Raw genomic sequence first — 22,197 nt, 5'->3', positions numbered from 1 at the left:
TCAGACAGGGCTTACTGAAAACACAGCAGGGAGGCTTGACCCACGAATGCTCTGTGCGCTGGAGCTGCTGCAGACTGAGGATGTGGATTTTTGTGAAAACACTGAGTTGATGCAGAGACTAGTAAAACCCTTATGGTGCTCCTGCTTTTGATGTGTAGCAGTCATTCTAGCTTTTGCAAATAGTGTCCTTGGTGATGCAGTATGTAGAAGAGGCGTATCACATGGATATACCAAATCATGCGTCTATAGTGTGTATAAATGTTGGCTGTATTTTAAGTGTTAGTGGATCAAGCTGGAGGGATTCTTGAGGTGTTTCCTGAGTAGCTTCAGGACGATTTGCCTCTGAAATGAAGACCATCAGATGGACTGGGGTGACCAACTTGGTGCCCTGAAGGCTGTGCATAGATATGACTTCTGTAGGCTAAAATGTTTACAAAGCTGTGCTTGTTCCTTGTGCTTGTGCTTGCCAATAGCTTTCTAATAGTTTAATGTCTTTGTTGTCAAGGGTTGTTTTCGCCCATCTAAGAATATTGCTGCAATAGTGTCCTAACTGCAACAGAGCTTAGAGCGTGGTTGCCTGATCAAACAGCGTGTTCCACCCACGCGGCTCAGCAAAGCGAAGCTGAAAGCCCTGCTGGCGAGAGCTTGCTCAGACACACTTTCAGCAAAGCTGCGGTAGGGTTATCTCCTCTGACAGCACAGCCCCGTGGTTCTGATACTCTCATGCAAGCTGGGCATGGGCTCTAAAGTCAGATAATTCCATAAGACGGAGATGACTTGTTTTACAGCCAGCAAATTGCGCTAGTGCTGTTTAGCTGCTGGGAGCTAAGGTGCTGAGATGTTTGGAAGGGTTAGGCTGATATGAGCTGTGGATAAAAGCTAGTTTTGACTGCAGGTCTGTGGAAGCAAGCTGATTTTTTTAGCTCTTTCCCAAGCACCCCGTGCTGTGCCTGTTGACATCTTGTATTGTGGTTGTCTTAATTTGAACTGCAGGCTCTTCAGGACCAAAGCACACCTTTTTTTTTTTTTTTTTTTTTTTTTCTAAAATGCTGAGCCTATTTTTATTGTGCTGCATAAATGTATGGGAATGAAGATGTCTCCTGATTCCCCCAAGCTTAGTTCCTCTTGTATCTCGTTTCAGAACTTTCTCTAGAGAAAAGCTGGATTTTGTTATTAAAATCCCAGTTCCTCCTTTTTGTCCTCTTTCTCCCAATGCATTCAAAGCTGTCATGTTCTGCAACTTCTGAAATACTTCCTGTGCGTGTGCTATTCTGTTTGCTAAATAAGCATTTGTTGTTCCCTTTTACAGCAGACACATGCCTGCTTGAAGAGACAGATGTGGGATTTTTCCCTGGGAACAAGTGTTTGATGCTTTGTATTAATTACTCCTTAACTTTGCTTAGCCTTTCTTTCCAACACAGAGTGTGTACGTGTTTAGAGGGTACTAAAATCTTCGAAGTGTTCAGAAGGTGAAAGAAAGGTGGTATATGTGCTTTTTGTAGTCTCTGCTGATGTAAAATGGCAACAAACCCATTACATTTGGCAAACTGTACCTTCCCTGGGCTGCTGCTTGATGGAAATTCTTACTGTGCTTCACCGGAGTGGTGAAGATATCACACTCTCTAGTTTGCTGGGGCAGCTTTTCTGCTTTGAGTTCCCCACACACTGGTTACATGTAGGCTGACCAGAACTGATAGGGAAATGAAACTAAACCTTGGCTTTAGTTACACTTGAAATTTTAATTTGTGTGTTGGTTTTGTTCCCTGTTTTCGTAGGGATTGCTCAGCAAGCTAGCGTGGAAGAGGAATGGAAGATAACATTGGTAAGTACACGCTCAGATATCATACCACAGGTTGTGGATCTGTTCGTTCTTCCTTGAATAAATACTGTGAAGAGCCTTATTGCTTTAAACTTTGAATCTTCAATTCAAATGTAGAAGATGGTTAGAAAATAAGATTGCTTTGGAAGATGCATCAGTTGCTGCTCTACTATGGTAATAGCATAGAGCAGATCTGAACAAAACTGTGTTGTAGGTCTGAAAGATCTTATTTTTTTTAAACTCCCATCTGTAAAAACTGGAATACAGGTCTCCTGAGTATCTCAAGCTCTTGAAAACGAAGTAATATTCCTTCTTTAATAGGTAGGAGGCTAGAGGCATTGAGCTGGTAAGTGATTTGAACAAGGCACACTGCAAGCTGAAAAGAAGGATTAGCTCAATGGTAGCTCCTGACTTTTCTTTCTGTGTTTATTTCCCTAGACTGTTTTGTCTTGCAAAAGATCTAGGATTTTTTTTTTTTAATTAAACAAAACTTGACTTTAAAGCTGTTGCTTTAGGCACTATGTATTGCTTGCCATGAGGCAAGTAAACTGGTCATTGGGTTAAACTGAAGCTGGATTTAGTTGCAGGTGAACCCATTAGATTTTGGCATAGAGTAGGTGCTTGACTGACTTTTCCTTCTGTTTGTCTAAAATGGCTGTGGAAAACATTGGTTAAATGGCCATTTTTCCTGTTGTTGAAATGGGATTTGCATGAAAGCTCTTGCCAGCACCTTGAGAAGTCTGTCCGCCTTAAGCATATTAACCTTTCATCTCATGGAATATGGTGTTACCTCTTGCAATCGCTACTGACAAACATAAGAAATGTTAAATCATCTCAGATGAAACTATGTCAAATCTCCAGCTGGCACTGGATGTATGAAAGCCCACTTTTCATAACCTTTATCATTAAATTATCGTGGAAAGGGCAGCTATGCAGTTGGTGACTCGGAACTCGTAGTGAAGTGCAACTCTGTGACCACAGATGTTGTTTCTGGATTATTCCTGAGCGAACAGGTGATGCCTATTCTTAACGCTTGAGACTCAACATGCTTCTCAGCAGTGCGGTGTTCCCAGCATGGCAGATGTACCAGGCCTGTCTTGGGAAGGCCAGTTTGGCTTCATGGAAAGCTGGTCTGCTGGAACCCAGTGGCACATGTGGAACAGCTATGAGCCAAACGTACATGCATGAAAAAGTGATGCTAATAATCATGGAGGCAAGAATTGCTGCTGTGCTCTCTGTTAGCCTGTAAGATGCCCATTTAATCTGTGGTGATTACTCTCCCTTATGGTTTGCTTGTGGCAGACTAATCCCAGATGATTATTTTTAAGAGGTGAGGGGAGTGAATGTGATGCTGGCAGCTGGTGTTGAAGCAGTAGCTGTGGAGATGGCAGCTCCCTCCTCAACCCCAGGACAAAGCACAGGCGACAGCAGGGCGGATTCTTCCATCTCTGCATTAACGGGATGGCTTTGAGCAATGCTATGGGCTCAACTTACCCGGACTCGGTCTCTGTTGGGACTGTCAGCAGCCAGCTTTGTCCATATCACAAAGCTTTCCGTCCCTGTTTACGTGCAGTTGAGCTCCGTTTTTTGGGCAGATCCATGAGCCATGGCATTACAGCCTATTGAGGTCACTGACTGCTTTGACTCCTGACTTGGGCAGAACTGGTGGCCTAAGATGCGAAAGGCTTTCTGCTCTGTTTCCATCTTGCTAACTCGAGGAGGATTAACTCCCCTTTCCCTCTGAACAGATTCACTCGTGCAAGTTTAGGATAAAGCATCTGCATTTGATCTTTGTTTTGTGCAAGACTTCCCCCCCACAGCTGGTTGTGGAGCTTTCTGGCTTTGTCTCCTTAGTGCCAGGAGCTAAGGACCCCATGTAAAAGGCAGAATAAATAGATGGGTCTTTTTTTAATTACTTTGCCTTTAAGGATGCTCATTCTCCAAGTGCTGCCAAGCTCGGGACTTCTGGGTTCTGTTCCCGGCAGTGTGACTGGAGATGAGGTAAGGTGGGGCTGTGCGCAGGAGCTGAGCGGAGCTGCTGCCCTTTGTTCCCCCGAAGCCTGGGGCTTTGGTGTGTCGCTGTCCTTAACCGGTTGTATATTAACCGCACGCACAACGCTGCATGGTGGCTTTTGTTTTAACTGCACTGGCGCATGTTCAGAGTTGGTGTGCTCCGAATGGCCGCTGGGACTGCACAGTGAAGCATAAATCCTTTTTAGCTGTCAGGCTTCACTAGCCAGGGGTGGGTGGGGGAGCTCCTCCTTGGCTGACTGCCCTGGCTAATTAAAAATGAAATTTGCTGTTGTCTTCAGATTTTAATTCACGCTCACCCGTGAAGACTGGTAGAAGCATGGTCTCCAGGCAGCTGCAGTGAAATCTCAGAGCTTGTCTATATGCAGTTGTTTTAAAACAGGTATACAACTTAGTTTACTCTCTACCCTACCTTCAGTAGGGGTTTTTTGAGTATAGAGTATATAGAGTAGCTTCTTGCAAGTCCTGGGACAGGACACAGCAAATTACTGTGGTTTGTTACCACGTGCCAGCTGATGTACAGTAATGTGGACATGCACGTGTGCTGTGGCTAGGGCAGCATCAGATGATGGTTTTTCTTTCTAATGGTGGACTAGGCAAAACTGAGCTACTTTGCTGCAAGTTGTGTGAGCAGCCATTGGCTTAACAGATGCATAAACTGTTCAAGGTTCGGAAACTTGTGTAGCTCGTCTGCCGAAGCCGTCAGCTCGTGAATAGTGCCGTGAAACCTCCTGGAGCTGGAAGGAACGCAGAAGTGGGGGGAGCCCGCGAGGTTGTGTGTGGGCATTGAGAGGTGGTAGTAACAGATACTGTGCGTTGGTGTTAAGTCAGGGCACAGCCACGCGTAGACTGTGGAGGGAATACGCTGCTGTCAGGTTGTCAGCTGAGCCCTGCGTGGTGGGTGGGAGTATGGAGGTTAGTGAGAGGAATAAATAGTTTCTAAATATATGCACAGGGCTGGGGCCAAGTCTCCCTTCTCTGCAAGGTCTTCTAGAGGCCCCACCTACACAAGGGAATTGCTGAAGGGAAATATTACCTTTCCCTTTTTCAGATCCTTCCTGCTGGTGTGGTGAGGGTGCAGCATCACGCTCTATTTTCAGGGCATACTTCCGCTGTCCCATTTGCTGCCCACACTGTCACTGTCCAGATCCTCTTCCAAAAGCTGTTCTCTGTTCTTATGGTGGTATAAACTAAAGGTTTGAGCCTTTTTTCTTAGTGAAGGGATCTTCTTAATATCTGGCATTTTTTCTTCCTGTAAGTCTCAGTGATCTGAAAGAGCAAATATTTAAGAAGTGGGAGCTTTCTGTGCTTCGCAGGGCAAGTCTCACCTTATGCTGATGGTTCACTGAAAGCTCTGCTGCAGTGTTGGACTGACCCAGCATGGAAACGGGCCTGCAGTTTGTTTGCCTAGTAATGTCTGAGCTAATCATTTATGAAGAGCTGTGGAGGGAGTGTAGTAATACCTTTTTTCATGGGGAGTGTTTGCTGTTGGATCCTCCTCCCTCCTGTACTTTTGAACTTACATTTGCTTTGTTTACAACTTCTGTTTGTGGCTAGATGCTTACTCTGCAGGAATTGGGATAAAGCTTTTTGGAGCTTCCCTAGAAGGTCCTACTGTCAAAAAATTGTGAAGCCTGTTGGGAAACCAGGAAAGTAGCCTTTTGCATGCGTGGACTCTTACCCAAATCTGCTTCTACCTCTTTAGAGTAGCACTGATTTGAAATACTTAAAGCATCTATACATTTAATATTTCAAGAGTTGTCTTATTATTACAGTTAGTTATTTCTTATTCAAGGCTGTCTTTCATCTCATTTCCTCCTGCCATGCTACTTTTTCCCCCCCCAGTTTGTTCTCAACTAAAGAACAGACTTGCGTTAACCATTCTGAAATACTCTTCAAGTCACTAAACTTTGTGCAAAGTAATTTGTTTTAGCATCTATGCTGTCTTCTGGGCTACATGCCTCATAAGGAAACCAATGTGATATGAATCTGTTGCTTTTGGAGACTTGCACTATAAATATAGTCTGAGCAAAGGAAGAGACTAGGAATGTGAACACTTGTTTCTTATTCCACCAGCTCTACTACTTGTTCCTGGTAGGGTACACAGCAATCTACCTGATTCCTGCTTTTTTATCCATGAAAACTAGAGCAATGCCTTCAGATGCTCTGAGACTGATGGCCAAAATGCAAACAGAATGCACCATCATTGTAGGTGTATAGGTAACAGGATTTTTAGATCACTTCCGATTAAAAGCATGTCTGTACAAGTAATACTTGCCACTTGCTGCCAACTTTCAAGCAACCTTGCTGCTTGAAAGAAGGTCTGAGATTAAAGAAGTGTATCAAGCTATTCCAGGACTAGATTGTCTAACTAAGTTCTCTTACTGCTGCCTTTTAAGAGACTAATGCTCGGAAGGGGGTGGATGCAATAGCAAAGGTGCTGTTCTGGGTGAATACACTGCTAAGGTCCCATCCCAAAGATGCTTTAATTGCAGGCTCCATCAGCCTGCTCCACTGGTGACTGAAAATAATTCTCTGCTTTACAGTGTCCACTGGATGATGCTGGATCATGTGCGGGTTCCTTCTTGCTTCCTGCCAGGAATTCTCCCTGCTGCTCTTTAAAAAGGCTCTTCAAGCCTGGTATCTCCTCCAGGTAGGCAGACATAGGTGGAAGAGAGCAGAAGATTTCAGACAGGCAAAGTCTGTTATGAGCAAATAAAACTGCTCTTGAAAAGCAGTTTTCTGCTTCCACTTCAGAGGTGCTTGCCCTCTCGCTAGTCCTTTTTTTTCTGAAGCCCTTTATTTCTAGCAGGGGTGAAACGCAGGGAGCACCTGGTAGGATGTAAAACATTTTGTGCAGCGGCAGTTGATTTGAATGTGGTGAGATAGGTCATGTTGCTGTGACTGGTCATGTCCTGTGACTGCGGAGAGAATCCGAGGTGGCCCACGGAAGGCTGGGGGCAGAGGCGAGGACGCAGCGTGGGGTGAAGTCCACACTTCCCTGGCTGATCTGATGGCAATTGCTTCAGGGTGTCAGGATGGAGGAAGGACAGTGAGGGCAAATAACGTGCTGCTGTCCATGCTGTCTTGTGTTCTTCAGAAAAATAATGAGGCTAGATCCCTAGGACAGTCATTCTGGTACTTCAGGTAATGAACTTTAAAAGGGAAGAAGTGCCCAAGTGGGGGCAGGAGGGGAGAGTATGAGGCAAAGGGTACTCTGTATTATTCTTTGCATTTGCTGGAGAATTTGGATGAATGGCTAACCTCTGATTTCAAGGAATCTTGAGCTTGCTGTTGTTGCTAGAGTCTGCCTGGGTGGGAATCCCCTTTTGATGACTAAGGTTTAACTGAAAATCAACTGCTTCTAGGCTGCAGCCAGGACAGACATTTTAACCAACCGTTTGTGAGTATTTAAAGGAATTTGTCAAATGGCCACTTTTATGTTAAACTGAAGTGGTTTGAAGATGTGCTTTTTAGTTTAAGCTAGGCTGCTGGAGATGCCATTCACTGTTTTCTAGTTTTGATCTACAGAGACAAATTTAGACCATTGCAGTACTGGAGTTACTTCACTGTCACAGAGCTCTGAAGACTGCCAGAGAGGAGCGGTTAATGCTAGCTAGCCAGTAGAAATCTCTTTATAATGCCTGTTCCATAACAAAAGAACAGGTTTTTCTTTCATGAAGATACAGAAGCTGTGATTCCCTTATGAGGTGCTATGAATTATGTATATAGTAATATAACTGTTTTGCACGATATAATAGAAGAGAGTGAAAGTGGTAAAAGTGGCTCAGATTAAACATTTAATTACAGCTGAAGTGTGCTAATGTGCAAGCATGCATCCTACTGTTCCTTAGTCAAATCTTCCAGAGGCTTTTACTGATCTCATTTGAGACCATTTGACTTTTAAACAAGATGCAGTTTACTGCACTTACTGTAACGCTTTCACATAGGTTAGCAGATAGGTTGACTGCACTTGTCAAGGTAGCAAAATACGTTGGGACACTCTCTTAGTAGCCTTTTGTTCTTAAATTTGCAATGGATGTTCTTGTTTGGTGTAAATAATTCGCTGAACGTTGCCTAAGTGCTTGGGGCAGTTAGCGGGATGTCTGTTTTGTCCTTCTGCCTACTGCATTTGCAAATAATTCAGATCGCTTATGCATCAATTAGTCACTGTGGCATTTAGAAAAATGAAAACCCAACAATTCCCCCTTGCTCCCAAATAAATCTACCAAAACAGAGCCCCCATAGTCTGAGCTGGTGTCTGAACCCTTGCTGCTCTTCTGATCCATAAGTAAGTGTTTTGCAGAGATGATTTGCTGATCCTCTGGAGATCTTGTAATTCCGTGGCAGCCCATTTCAAGTGACTCCTGTTGTAGCAAGTGGCAGTGTGGTTTCTGCAGGTAGCTCTGCCAGGAGAGAAGTGGAGGCTAATTTTGCTGGGTTTAGAGTTTAGTGGCTAAACCATGGATATACTGGGAATGAGATACTTTAGCCTTACAGGCTGGCAGTAGCAAAAGCTGCTGGTGTGAGAAATGTCATACCTGCTGAACTGTTTTGTGATAGTTGAACAATCTTTTTCCTTGTATTAAGAGATAAGACATTGTAGGACATGTAATCAATCCTCTGGATAATTCAGACTGATTCACTGTAAAACAGTGAGTGTGGAGTTACTGTGATTCAGTATGTAGGGCATGGAGCACGAGTGCTGAATTTGGAGAATTTCTAGTTTTCAATCTGCTAGACCTTAAATTCCCTATGTGTAAAAGGGAGAGGAGGCTCACAGTGCTCTCTGAAACATTTTGGCTGTAGATTCTCTGCCAAGAGGTTTAAGTAGCTTATTTTATTGGGGTTGGAGTAGAAGGGAAGCCTGCTCTGGAACCAGAGGTAAGTGGGTTTTGGATAAGTGGATTTTTATTATTACTGTTTTTGTTCTTGTTCGTACAGCAGCAGTCTGCCTGGCTTTAAAAAAACAAACCAAAACAAACTGAATGTTCTCATTACTGCTCTTGTGAGTTGTAAAATGATGTTAGCTGAGCCATTGGCTGAGCCAGGCTGCATCTCAGGCTCTGCAGAGCTGCGAAGTTGGCACTGCTCTGCTTCGCAGCAGCCTGGCCACCAACAGTTGCCCAGTGTCACTGCTGATGTCACTGTTTTATCCGTTTCTTTTATGTTTCTATTGAAAAGAAGCCTGACTGATTTCTGAAAATGTCTTTTGTCTCCTGAAACACTTGAGTGCAACAAGAAGCCCGATACCTTGCATGGCTTGCTTACAGGTGTGCAACTGAGCCAGCTGTGATGGGACAAGTGATAACCACAGCTTGGTTAGCTTTGCAGTCACTGAGAACTGCTTGGGAAGAATATTGCTCTTTATCCTGCCTGTTTTTTTGTCTGTCTTCAGAAAACATAGGCTTTAAAATTTCTAAAGGGCTTACCAGCTGGGTGACAATAAACTTGTATGTCTCTGGTAATTAAAAGCAGTAGTGTTTGTAAGACTTACTAAATTCCACTTACTAGATATGTTTAGCCTGCTTCAGCTGGTCCTCAGGCTATTTTCTTTCTCAGCTGGGCACCGCAGGCTTCTATAGCGCAGCATCCTTGCTCCTATTTGAGCTATTGTCTCAAGGCTGTGTGGGTTAAAGCTTTATACACTGGAGCAACTCGGCTGCAAGGCGATTTCCTTGCAGCGTCTCTGGCATTTCGTCAGCATCTTCCATTTCAGCCTGGAAACCTGCTTTTGTCTCAGGCGTGCGAAGCTCCGCTGCTAACCTAGGTGGTCGCGGTGGAGAGGGGCGTAAATCGCCCTGCAGTCACGCAAGGGGCCTCGCTGGCCCGGCCGGCGCTGCGCCGCGGCCGCCAGGGGGCGGGCGCCGCTGGGCGGCCGCGGGGCGCCGCTGCGCGGCCGCGGGGTTCGCAGCCCCCCCCCCCCCCCCCCCCGGCGCGGGGTTTCTCTCTCGGCTTCTTTCGTGTCATCCCCCCCCCCCCCCCAAAGCAGCACGACCTCGGAGACCGCGTTTTCCGCACCTCTGCCAGAGCAGTTTCCTGTAAACGCGGTGGTTTTCGTAGCGCGAGGCCAGCGGGAAGGCGAGTTTGGTGGGAGTGCGGCTCTCGCACCCCCAGCTGCCCCCGGAGGGCTGGGACGAGGACTGTGAATGCCGTTGGGGTGAAGGTGCAGCCAAACAGGGGCTGGGGAGGTTGGATCTTGGGGCAGTGAGCCAGCAGGAAGCCTGGAGGTGGGGGTGGCTTGGTGGTATGCTGTAATTGCTTCGGGATAGGGATGAAATAACAAGAGCGGCTTAATTGGAGTAGTGCATCAGAACAAAAGCCTCCCCTGCACTCAGAAAGGTGGAATTTAATAACTTTTGGTGTCCCAAGTAAGAATCCCTTAGAAAAACACGGCCTAGTTCTTGTGGTTCTTCCCCACTCGATCCTGCAGGCTAGGAAACAGCGCTACGTGCTGTTTGCTTTGCAAGTTTTCCCTTTACTTCCCCAGCACGGCTGCAGTAAGGGACTCGTTTGGAAGCCTGGTCTAAGAGTGAGTCATCATTTGGCAAAGCACAGGGGTCCTGAAGGCAAGGTAGTGATCCGTGCTGGACGGGTTCGCTCGTGGCTGTGTTCACAGAGGGTCGATTACCTTCCCGACAGGAGGAAGAGGGAGAGGATGGTCCAGATTGTTAGAGAAATAACCAGGCATCCGGGACTGGCCCTCGAAAGTGAGGGAAGAGGGCTAGAGCCAACCTTGGAAATGATTTCCACTGGAGTTCAACTGCAACTTTGAAAAGGCCACCACCCTAACATTTTGATCTTAGCATTAAATCTTCGAGACATTATTGCTAATTAGGAAAGTAAGCATGGTTCCTTCCTGTGGGGAATACAGAAGTTTGTTCTGCTCAAGCATCCAGTGTGTTGCAGGGGTTAAGTAACATTTTGCTTTAGGGAGGGAAGGAAAAATCTCTCAAAGTAATTAACTTAAGATGCTGACACTAATGAACAGGCTTTCAGAGCTAGGGCTTTTGGGGGGTTGATGGGAATCCCCTGTTGAATCAATGACATTAGGGCCTTAGGAGTGATTCTGCAATTATTAGGCTCAAATGATGTTGAACATGAAGTTAATCCTGTTATCTCCCTCAAATATTGAGCAAACTGCTTGTTCTGGATAACTCTGTAATGGGATTATTCTAGCGAGTCTGGCACCCTCAGCATTCTGTATCTGTTCAGATTTTTTCCTTATTTGCCTGTTCAGGAGAAAGTACTGATCCGTATTCCCAGAGCTGGTTTCGGTGGGTAGCGTCTGGGGCACCGTTCTCCAGTGACACTAGAGCTTTGTGAAAAATTAGTTTAGTAATAAGCGCCCTGTTTCTGCGCGAAGCCATACGCTCCTCCCCAGCAAAAATGCCTCGAGCCCACTCCGAAACAAGAGTTCAGAAAAAGAACCCAAGAACCAGGGCAAGTATAAAATGCGACTTCCTTTCGTCATGCCTTCCTGGCATCGGGAATCAGCAGTCCAAGTTCCTGTGCTGGAGACTGTTCCCAGGCCACGGTATTTACTGGGCCTGATGGATATGCCTGTCAGGAGCATAAACAGTTCTTTTTTGAAAACTTATTTTGCATCCCTGATAACTGGTAGCAATTGTTCTAAACAAAAGTAACGGGCGTTTGGAGAGAGAGAGAGAGGAGAAAAAAAATAAATAAAGATTGTCCTGAGTTATTTCTAAGCCATCTGTCTGATAAATTATAAGGTAACCACGCAGGAAAGGGGAAGAACTAAAAGTAGGGAGGGGAGAGAAGAAAAGAAGCCCTAGTGCATATTCAGTCACTTGCTGACGTTTGTTGTAGACTTAATTGTTTTCCTGTTGGTCCTGCCATCCTGTGAAGTTTAGTGTCCTGATTCTTAGGCAGGATTTGTTGTCGTAAATGGGAATGATGGAGCTCTAGCTGCCAGGTCAACTTATGTCCTCAGCTGCAGAAATGCAAAACCTAATGACTTGTGGCTCTGTGTTCAGTTACGGGCAAAAATCAGACTATCACATATCTCACAAGAGAAGGTGTGCACTTTGAGAATTAGAATTTGAGTTTGAAAGTCAGGAAAAAACATTTTTTTTTCATTTATTCTGTAGCCAGAGGCTGAGTTAATAATGAAATAGACCTTTTTCTTTTAGCATCTCAGTAGAAATTGCCTTTTTTTTTTTTTTAACTCTAATACTCAGTAAATGAGCCCGTGCTTGTGTGCCAAACTAGAAATTTCCATAAATATGGGAAAGCTCCTTTAAGGGGTCAGTCGGCTTCTAGTTTCTGAGCTTTTTTTTTATGTCGAACCTGATCTGAAGTTCAGTAAGAGCTGTGGATTTTTGAGAGGTTTTATTTTTTTTCTACTCCCTTATGTGGGTGAAGATTAGTTTTGAGAATTATTTTGGAACTCCCAGGAGCTTCCTTAGAACAGGATTAGGCTGCAGGGCTGCTAATGACTCATGTTTCCAGACTTCTTCAAGTAAGGCTGCAGGAGGATGTGCACTGATGTAGCCAACGGACCAGCTAGGATTTCGGGTGAAGTGCCCAGGAGGCAGCTGGCCCTGCTGTTGATAAGGTAAAGGGGTTAGGTGGCTTCGTTGTCCCCTGTAATTTCAGTCTCCTTGGAGGAAGCCTCAGATGGCCTCCTTACAGCAAAGGAGGTAGCTCCTTCTGCAGACTTGTTTAAATGGGAGTCCAGCGTGAGAACATTCTTCGTATTTCAGACAAAGTTTGCAGCGGGGTGGGGGGAAATGGCCTGTTTACATTTGCACACCGTAACTAAATAATTTTTTGCGCCGATTCAAAAATCTGCTCAAACATGTCCCTGCTAAAACAATTACTTGAAGAGTAAGCTCACTGTAGTCGTGGCTTTCAACCTTTTGTTTGTGCATCATTGTACACTTTCTGATGTAGCATAGGCTCCTGTAGGAACCACAGGCCCATGTAAAGTTTGAGTTAATTTAAATATGTTCCTGCTTTTCCTATTGGCTTCTCATTTTGAATCCTTAAAGGTAACTCTTGTACCAGAGGATTCACAGCCTGTAAGCTGAAAACCTGAGCTAGAGATCTGGTGCTGCCAAGTCTATATGCTGTGGGTCCTGAGGTGGGAACTCCTTGCTGGATGCTATGATGGGGAGGCTACAATATTGATGTTCCCCTAAAAGATCTATTAATCAGCTGTGTTGAGACCTATTTGAGCACTGGGAACTGTGCATCACAACATTATGGAGCCATGGGATGTAGCATGGTGCTTCATAGCTCGCTAATCTCTTGCCACGTGATTCTTTGATCTGAGGGCGTATCTTGAGGTGTGCAGTAACATAGATGTGAAGTTTGCAAAGGCTCCCGTGAACAGGAGTGAGGTGAATCATGCTACTCTGTCTAGCCCACTGACTTAGGGGTCATCTGTATTGCAGTTGAGGGTAAGGTTACAGCTGAACCTTCCTAGCTTGGCCATAAGCTTGTTAGCTTACGTACTCAAAATAATAGTGCACTGTAGTTCTTAGGCAGCCAAATTTGAGCAGGTAGGTAAATATTTGAGTAGTTAGCCCTTGCAGAGCTTACAGCTGTTACAAACAGGCTGCTGATGGCATTTGAGCTGGCTATTTTAAAGCCAGTCCTGGAAGGCTGTAGTGGTTGTATGCTAGGCTACAGTCAAAACCTATCACTGGCAGAAATAGCCCTGCTTGAATTTGAGCGTATTTCCTTTAGGCAGCAGTACCTGCAACAGTGCTGAGAGACCATCTGCAGCCCCGCGTGTGATCACGCCAAGTGTGAGTAGGCAGGAACATGATTTCATAGGCTCAGCAGGGGCTTTTGCCGCTTTGCGATGCCACTTGTACCTAAACACAGTCATGGCTGGTGCTTTACAAGCGCAGTGACTGGGCTGCTCACTGGACAAGGGACTTATCCCTTGAAGGTGTGTGGAATGAGAAGAATTCTGGGGGTCTGCAGTAGGTAGAACAAACTTTGGGAAAAACAGCTTCTTACAAGGGTGAGACTGGCTGTTCCTCCTGATCTCAGTTGGTGTTATCTCATCTCTTGACATTTCCTTTAATTATATAAAATGGCCTTGACACTGTAAACAATTGCCATGGCATTGTCTCCACTGCTTGGGTGAGTCAAACATGATGCGTAAACAGGGTTTGGTTTGAGGACCAGATCTGTGTCTGTCTAATGACCTAAGCTACCTGTTTGCAATGATCACGTATGCTTTGGGGGTCATTCTGTGATCGTGCTTAATGCTGGTATCAGTTCCTGTCTTGTTTTTGCAAGAGCTTGTTTGTGCTGGTAGGAGAGGAAGATGCGTTTGGGCAGGGATTAGGATTTCAGAAGGAGCCGAAGAGGGTCAGAAGGAGAGCTCACACTTTGCTTTGGGCCTCTCTACGATTTGTTCCCAAGTGAGCCAGATAGTTCAAGGCGCAAAACCAAGCATGGCTTTAATCATGTTAGCAGCAATCTTTTCCTCTGCCTTTCAATCTTAAGCCTTGCTGCTGCTCAGAGACACCTTGCCTGTTGAGCAACCGTAAATATTTGGGGATTTGAGGCTGAGGTTTGCTGCCTGTGTCTTGCTGATTACTCTGTCTGGGTGTGACCCATGGTCTGGATGCCCCACTGTTCAGGGTGGTCCATGGTAGTTTTATGAAATGCATTTGGCAAGATGAACTTCCCCAAGTGTTTTCTCATTCCTTAAATAGAGAATAAAGCTTGTATCAACATGAATCAAAGTTGATAAACTGGAAGGGTTCCTCTTGGAGCTGTTTTTAGTATTGAGCAAATATTTATTCACATTGTTTCAAAAGGCATATTTGTGCAATAGACGGAGGTCAAACCTGTAATTATCTGAGAGATTCATGCTGGAAGAAATGACTTGTAAAAACATACTACATTGAAAGCAGGAAGCTTTTATACCTGATGTTTGTGTATGAATCTAAAGTAGTGGTTGCAAATTTCAAAACTTATGCGAATTTGGGGTTGCATAAGTGCAAAATATTTTTCTTGCTGAATTTAAGTGACTTCAGCCAAGCCTATCCACCGTTCCTTTTGATTTCTAAACCGTGGCAGAGGATTTGAGTTTAGCTTCCAAATGTAGCTGCTTGAGATGATCAGAAGCCGAGCTTGTATGCCAAACTTGCCTTGCATTTTAATAAGGAGTTTCTAGCCTAGTCAATAATTAAAACAGAGCAGGTGCGGTGGGGAAGTTGGGTGTTCCCCAAAAGCTGAACTGAAGCGCTTTTGTAAGTCTCCCTGGGCAGAGCTGAGTGTGTGTAGGATGGTAGGCTTCCCTGGCACCGGCCGGCTGTGTGCAGGAATCTGGAAGAAACGTAAGCTCCGATTGAGGAGACCCAGCCTGTTGGTGCGGTGTGCCTGCCCCGAGGGCCCTTTCCAGCAGCAGAGGAAATGCTGAAGTGTCTCACTGCAGTTTTGTCTTCTGATACAAAAAGTGAGTGCGCTTGCTGAGATTTTTGTGTGAAACCTTAAGAGGAAATGAGGATCTCCTTGCTGAAAGATCTCCCTGTGCCTCTTACCGGTTACCTGTGGACGGGCAGATTTTTAGCTGATGCTGTCGTTTGCCTTTTTGAAGGCTTAGAGGTAGGAAGAGAAATTTGGGATGAGTCTCGTAATGAAACAGAGAATGGATATTAGTTTCTTAACCTTGGCCTATATATTGCAGACTAGCTTCTGGAGTTAAACATATAGTGCTACCTCTGAGGCTTAATACAAATTTAATTTTGAGGCTTAATATTTGCTGTTGGGACCATTCTTACTGTTAATTTACAACCTCCAGTGTAGTGCTTTGAGCTATTCCATTGATTTTTATAGGTGGCATGGATGGACTTGCCTCTTTGCCAAAGGAGGTGGTGGTTTTGAGTAATGTTGGTGTGAGGCTGTGAAGTCTTTGGGAATAGGGCACACTGCGTGTGTTATGCTTGTCCCGTAAAGGAGTTCACTCAGACTGAGGATGTGACTGTCTGGCACGTCTGTGCTGCAGCTGCTCGCTTAGGAAGAGCACTGTGCACTTGCGTCGCGCCAGCCCTAAAAGCACAGGCCTGCTATGGCTTTGAGAAGTGCTATATTTTCCATCTGTGCTGTAGTACTGTGGTGTTTTTGTTCTCCATCTCTGGTGTTTTGCAGTAGGAGGCTTTAGATGATGTTAGCTTATAGGTTCTTCTCTCAACGTCTGAATTTTCGCTGTCAGAGATGGTGATTTTAAATGGGTAAAGAGTTAAATGCAGTGTCTGATTCTCCTTAAACAATGGAATAATTAATATATTTTTCCTCTCTGTGTTTTTACTTCCTGATAATATAGCTAGAAATGACAGATGGGTATCCTGCCTCTGAGTGCTCAACTGTTGGGAATATGCCGTTGCTTCGCTGATGCCTGATGCTTTTCTGGAATGTATCCTATATCTATGCTTCCTTTGGCTTCTGACCAGCGTTTCTTCTAAAGCCACTTCAAAGTGCTCAAAAAGTTGTTCGTCAGCTTTGGAGGTTCCCTTGCCTAGAGATGGCATAGCCATGAATCATTGCAGCGATCAGGTTAGCCAAGAGGTGACTGAATCTTTTGTTCATATTGCATTCTTTAGCATTCCCTGGCCTGTAAACAGGAAAATATTTAATGTATGTTGTAAGTAATTATAGTGAATGGTGAGGAAGCATTGAAGATGATAGGTACTGAAATTTGCTCTTATTGAAAGTTATTCTTCCCATATTAGAAAAAAAAACAGGGTATGAGTTTTTTTTGTTTGTTTGTTTGTTTGTCCTTAGAGATCCTCTTGGCCCCAAGACCCACTGTAGTGCATTTTCTTTAGCCCAGGCCTTGTGACACCCATTATTATCATGAGACTTTCCAGGAGCACGTGCTCAGCTTTGTGTTTCCTTCCTAAACGTGAGGCCACGGGTGCTGTTGGTCGGTTCACTGGCAGGGTTCTGCTGCCAGGCCTGGCAGAGGCTCCTCTCGAGTCGGAGCTTGGTGTAGTGCTCTTCCTCCAGCTGTGCTCGATCCTGCTCAACATCTGGGTCATGTTGCGGGCACCCAGGCTGCGGGTTGCTGGCTTTTCCTAAGGGGACCGTGTGATGGTGGTGATCCCACTAGCGTGGAGACAGTCTTTTAGATCAGTTTCTGCTTTCCGGGATGGAGCAGCAGCTATGGCCGTGCTGACTAACTGGTGGGTAAAGGGGACTGGAATGCTGCAGGAAATAGGAGTTTCCCATTTGGAAATTTTGCAGGAAGTGTTAAGGAAATCATGTGCTGTAGGAACAGTTACCTCACTTCTGTCTCATCCAAACTCGCACTTTCTTTGCAGTATACGGAATCTAAACAATGTGATGCCAGCTGGCTTATAAATAACTCCTTTTTCATTTCCACACCGGGTACTGGGCTGACTCTTAATACCACAGGAAGAGAAAGGAAGAACGTCACGTCGTGTTGGCTTGTGACCTTTCAGGCTGACTACCTAGCTTCTGAAACGCTTGCTTTCCGTTGGGTCTGCTGTTAATAACTCTTCCACATGCCCTGTTTTTGAGCAGCCCAGAAATAGCAGCCTTTGGAGGTATCCAAAGCTCACGTCTGCGTGTTCTCCCTGTTCTGCTGAAGTTGCTGAGCATCGTTGGTGAACAAACTGATGGAACTTTTCTAGAGTAGTGTTGCTGCTGCATTTTCTCCCTTCCAACCCTCCTGGTACAGTGGTACTATGGTCCTGTATTAACATCTCAAATGGGTGCATCTCCGTCAAGGAAAGCCTTAAATTTCCTGTAACTAAGGTTGGCGGTAGTGTTGACGGACTCCAAAGGAAAACGCCCAGTATCGCAGGTTATGAATAGACAGCTTGGTCTTTGCATGGACGGGATGGTCCTTTTTAATGTTCTTGTGGCTGAATCATGGAACACAAAAGTCTGAGTCACTGCATATGAACGTTGTGTTTCGCATTAGTGTGAACTGAAATGTGAACAACGGTGTCTTTATTAGAGGAGCTAATATTTGTGCTCATTATGGGTTTCATTAGATTTAAAATAAAACAATTCAGGGGAGTTTCTTTTAGAGTGTGTATAAACAGACCATTAATATTGGAATGCCAGTTTCTTAATGGGGTGCTGTCTTGGATGGAGGGAAAAGGAAATTTCAGAGGAAAGCTTTCTGCATGTGCTGTGTACCCCTCTTCTTGGGTGGTGGTGTGTGTAACCTGTCTTGTTAGTGTCTTGTTTTAATCATCTGAATCTCCTGAAATCCTGTAACACTTTATGTAAAGGAGATTTGATCAGAAATTTTCAGAGGCAAATTTTATACAAGGAAATATTAAAACCATATTTTTTTGATTTCCTGTAGAAAGCTGTTCTTCATTGTGAGCCCTTTCTTCTTGTAATGGTCTTCACCTGTCCCTGTGGAGTAAGGGCACTGCTATAAATGTGTTTTTCTGATGGTTAGGCAGCTGGGAGGCTACCTCAGATGGCCCTTCTGCATTATTCTGGGAATTTGGGGCATTTGTTACTTGTCCTCATTGAAATGTGAATTTTCCTTTATCCTGGATGTGCCATTGGATGGAGTGAGGTTTTGCCTCATACTGTTGGTAGGGCTAAAGCACCCTTGCAAGACAGAGTGCGAAACCCAGAGCGCTGGTGGTCTGGACTCTGCATGTGCTTCTGGCAGGGAGCTTGGGCAGGTTGCTTTGTCCTGGCTTTTTCTGCAGCTGTGAAATAGAAATGCTACGAGTGAAAAGGGTTACTCCGAGAGCACGGTTAGCGTGGCTGCCTCAGGCCAGAGGTGAGGTAGGAACATCCTCAGCTTTGTGTCCGCTGGTGCAGAATTTGCACCCTTTCTTTGCAGAGATTGAGGTGAAAGATGGACTGACAGGTTTTTCTGGCCAAGAGTCTATCTTGAAAAGAGTAACGTTGGTGGTGTTTTGGGTTTTTAAGTCATCCCTGTTTTGGTGAGGTGTTTTCTCCTCAACCTTCGTTCCCAAGGGAAAGAGACTTGTGGTTGATATTGCTAAGGATTGGGTGAAGTCCAAACCCAGTTGCAATTTGAAAGGCAAATTTGCAGCTCTTGGAGCACTATAGTGCTGCACTTGATAAGCAAGTGCTAAGACTTCCCGTACTTCACTGGAAAGTTACCTAAAACTTTAATATGAGTCTCTTTGCCAGATAGCCTTGTTGGACCTCTTTGTGATAAAGCCTGATCAGGGATATAGAAAAATATGAAATTACCTTATTGCGTGATTTTTTTTTCATAGCCTGGTGAGATACTGTGCAGCACTGGAGCCTGAGCACCAGTCACTGTGCATGCTCTTGGATTGCAGCCGCTGTGATTAAATGCATTGGTTTAATCCTCTTTCATTGAAACTTAAGCTAATGTGTTTCATGTTATACTAACACAGGAACAAAGGTCAGACACATGGTGATGCTGCTGTGGTTTAACAATCTTCCATGTGTCATCTGTTCTGTAGCGTGGCTTTGTGCATTCTTAATTCCCAGCAAATACAGTGTAAAATGCAATAGTTCAATGTCTGTGGAAATTAGGTAAGTCTAAGTGTTCAGTGTTCTGCAGGACTCCTGGATGCTGGGATATGTGTTGCAGACCTCCTTCCAAGCTAGGCAACTGATTTACTGACTTAAGACTTCCAGCTTCTATCTCCAAATATTGTAGGTCTCTGCCAGATGGCTGTGTATTTAGGTGGCTTTAAAATGGCTTTTTCTTTGTTTTGAAACAGAGTCTTAAATGAGGTAGAGCATCCTTGTGAATCAGGACTTTAATTGCCCACAATGAAAATCAAAAGTCCTTTGAAGACTGACTGCTGTGGCTGACCACACAGCAATGCAGGCTGCACCGCTCTTGCGAGCATACGTATGTGCAGTGGTGGGAGGATGCGAAGAGCAACAGTTTCTGGAAGTGCATGGAAGGGAGGAGAGTGTAGTCCTCTCCACTGCCCTCACATTTCTGCTGACCTATTGCTCCTCCACCTGCTCAGGGCATCGTGCTGGAGCTGTTGGTGGCAATGGCGGTCCTCTGGCCAGTGGTGGCAGTGGCGGTCCTCTGGCCAGGGTTAACAAGAAGCACGTTGCTTCTGCAGGTAGAGAAGATGCTTTGGGAGATGCTCTTCTGTGTTTTTGCAGCTGGGCTTCAAAGGGCAGAAGCAGATTTGGCAAGCTCTCTGATGGCACGTCTAGTACATTAGTGGAGGAACGGAGAGTGTCAGCACCTTCCAGGTGTATTTGCAACTTTTGGTGGGATTTTACTAGATTTCAGAACTCCCCCTTCCCTTTTTCTGTGTGTGTGTATTGGCCACAAAACTAACTCCCACTGCCACGTGCAGTTGTGAACGGTGATCTCAGTTGCTGCAGAAGTGGGTGTTCGTTTGGGTTGTGTTATGACTTAATGTGCAACACAGGGCTGGTACAGCTGGGAACAGTAGCAATCTTGGATTTTCTCATTTTCCAGACTAGAAGTTTCATGCTATTGAGACTGCTGCAGCAGCAAGTTAGTCTTGAACTCTGCCTGGTTGCCTGACGTATTCGGGGATGCTAAAGTAACACAGCTGCTGCCCTGACAGAGACGGGGACCTCCAGGGCTCCAGCAGGTCGTGGTGCCTTTGAGACCCGGCTGTTCCTACCGCCCTTCCCAGAGTGGGGAGAACAAAACCAAATGTCAGGCAGGCTCAAGTGGCTGCTCTGTCACTGTTGTGAGGCTGCAGGGAATTCCTGTGCGTCCTCAAAAATTATTTCCATTTCCCCTGAGTTAATCTTAACTTCAGAATGTTCTGAATTATTCCCGTGGCTCTGGGGTATATTTGAAGGCATCTGTAGGTCACTGAAGTCGTAACACAAATTTTGGTGGAAAACAGAAGAATGAAAGTGTCTATATTCTGGAGACCTTTCTTGTTGCAGTGCAAATATTGAGAGGGATATTTGTAACCTTGAATATCAAGATGTGACTTCAGGGTACATGAATAAAAAATAAATTTTTATTTTCCTGTGTTAAATTGAAAGAACGCTCTTCCTGCACCTTCTTCCTGGTAACTTTAGTGAAGATTTTTTTTATTAAATCCTATTTTTATTATGTATCTGGCTAGGTGTATCTCAGCTTAGACGCTCTTTTAATCTCAGGATACTGCAGCACGTACAACACTTAAGGAACACTGTGCTTTATCATTCCTGACCGCTCTGGTTTGTATTTTGCAGGCTCGGGTACGCTATTACGCCTTAGTCCTGTTTGGGAAGTGAAACTGCCGCGTGTATTTGTGCATGTGGTTTCTTGAAGCTGCTTTTTTTTTTTTTCTTTTTGGACAAAACGTGCAGGTCTCCCACCCTGCTCCCTGCGCGCTCGCTCCACTCCACTGGGCGCGAGGGGTGTCGGTGATCTGGATTAGGCAGCGAAGGGGCTGGAGCGCGCCGGGCTGTCTCCTCCCCTTCCTGAGCTCGGGCCCTGAGCCCTGCTCGCGCTGGAATGACAGGCATTCCTGCTCCGAGGGAGCTGGCACGGGAGCTTATTTATGAGAATCAAGTGCCTGGCCCTGGGGTACGGGGAGAAGAGGACCTGCGCTGGACCGTCGGACACCCGTGCCGCTGCCGGAGGTTTGGCAGCCGCCTCGTTCGCGAGGCTCTGGATACTTTCCCGATCTGAGGCATGGATTTATCATTTTAGACTTAAAATACTCTCTCAGGATAGACTTTTTTTCCCTCCCCCACGGAGAGCTGCTTAGAAAAGAATCTAATGGGGCAGCCGCACTTCTCGAGACCGGTCAGTCCAGCTGCTTCTGGTGAGTAATGGAGGGCAAGGGCGATGGAGGAGCTCCCGGGGCTGCGGCGGGCAGGGCGGCAGGTGGACCGGAGGAGTCCGGAGACAGGAATGCTCAGCTTGCATAACCTGCGTTGGGCTCAGGCGCCCGCTGGGCTGGGAAGAGAGACAGAGAGAAATAACACCGTTTCCTGCCTTTCTCTTAGTCATGTCACATGCGATCGCTGTGCAACATGTTCTGCTGATCTTCGGACGGGCTCCGTGTTGCGTTCGTTGGGGTCAGCCTCTGATCTTGCGTGCTCCTTCCAGGGACGCTGGCTTTACCAAGCGCTCAGACTGCGCTGAATTCACCTGCCTGCACTAGGATTCAGCGCCGGGCTAAAGTCAGCCCTGTACTAAGGTTGCCTCCTTGTGTGTGATGCCCCCCAGCTGCTTGGGGCAGCTGCAGTAGTTTGAGGGGGAAGGAAGGGCTTGGCAGTCATCTTTTTGCTTGTTTCCTATCTCTATTCTGCAAGACACTGCTGATTTGAATTTCAGGTGCTGTCATTTGATGGAGAGGGAGAGTGTTGATATACCCCAAGTAGCTGGATGACTAGCAAATACCCTTGTT

The 22,197-nt window shown here is 45.5% G+C and overlaps 1 protein-coding gene across 6 annotated transcripts in view; it reads left to right on the top strand.

The window, feature by feature from the left end:
• The window catches only part of PHACTR4 (phosphatase and actin regulator 4), a 70,008-nt gene that overhangs the window by 24,169 nt on the left and 23,642 nt on the right, over nt 1-22,197 (top strand). For 2 of the 6 annotated variants that reach the window (XM_062594009.1, XM_062594010.1), the window contains exon 2: nt 1,776-1,822. In XM_062594009.1, the coding sequence (XP_062449993.1) occupies nt 1,807-1,822 (16 nt within the window). In that variant the 5' untranslated portion in view covers nt 1,776-1,806. Of the gene's footprint in view, nt 1-1,775; nt 1,823-3,747; nt 3,821-6,396; nt 6,504-21,289; nt 21,610-22,197 lie in introns of those variants that run through there. The other 4 variants (XM_062594014.1, XM_062594008.1, XM_062594011.1 and 1 more) reach the window with 3 other exon arrangements.

The sequence above is a fragment of the Rhea pennata genome, chromosome 23 (genome assembly GCF_028389875.1).
Source record: "Rhea pennata isolate bPtePen1 chromosome 23, bPtePen1.pri, whole genome shotgun sequence".
Classification (NCBI taxonomy): Eukaryota; Metazoa; Chordata; class Aves; order Rheiformes; family Rheidae; genus Rhea; species Rhea pennata.
The sequence above is the reverse complement of the archived record's forward strand: the minus strand, read 5'-3'. Positions and strand labels throughout refer to the sequence as shown.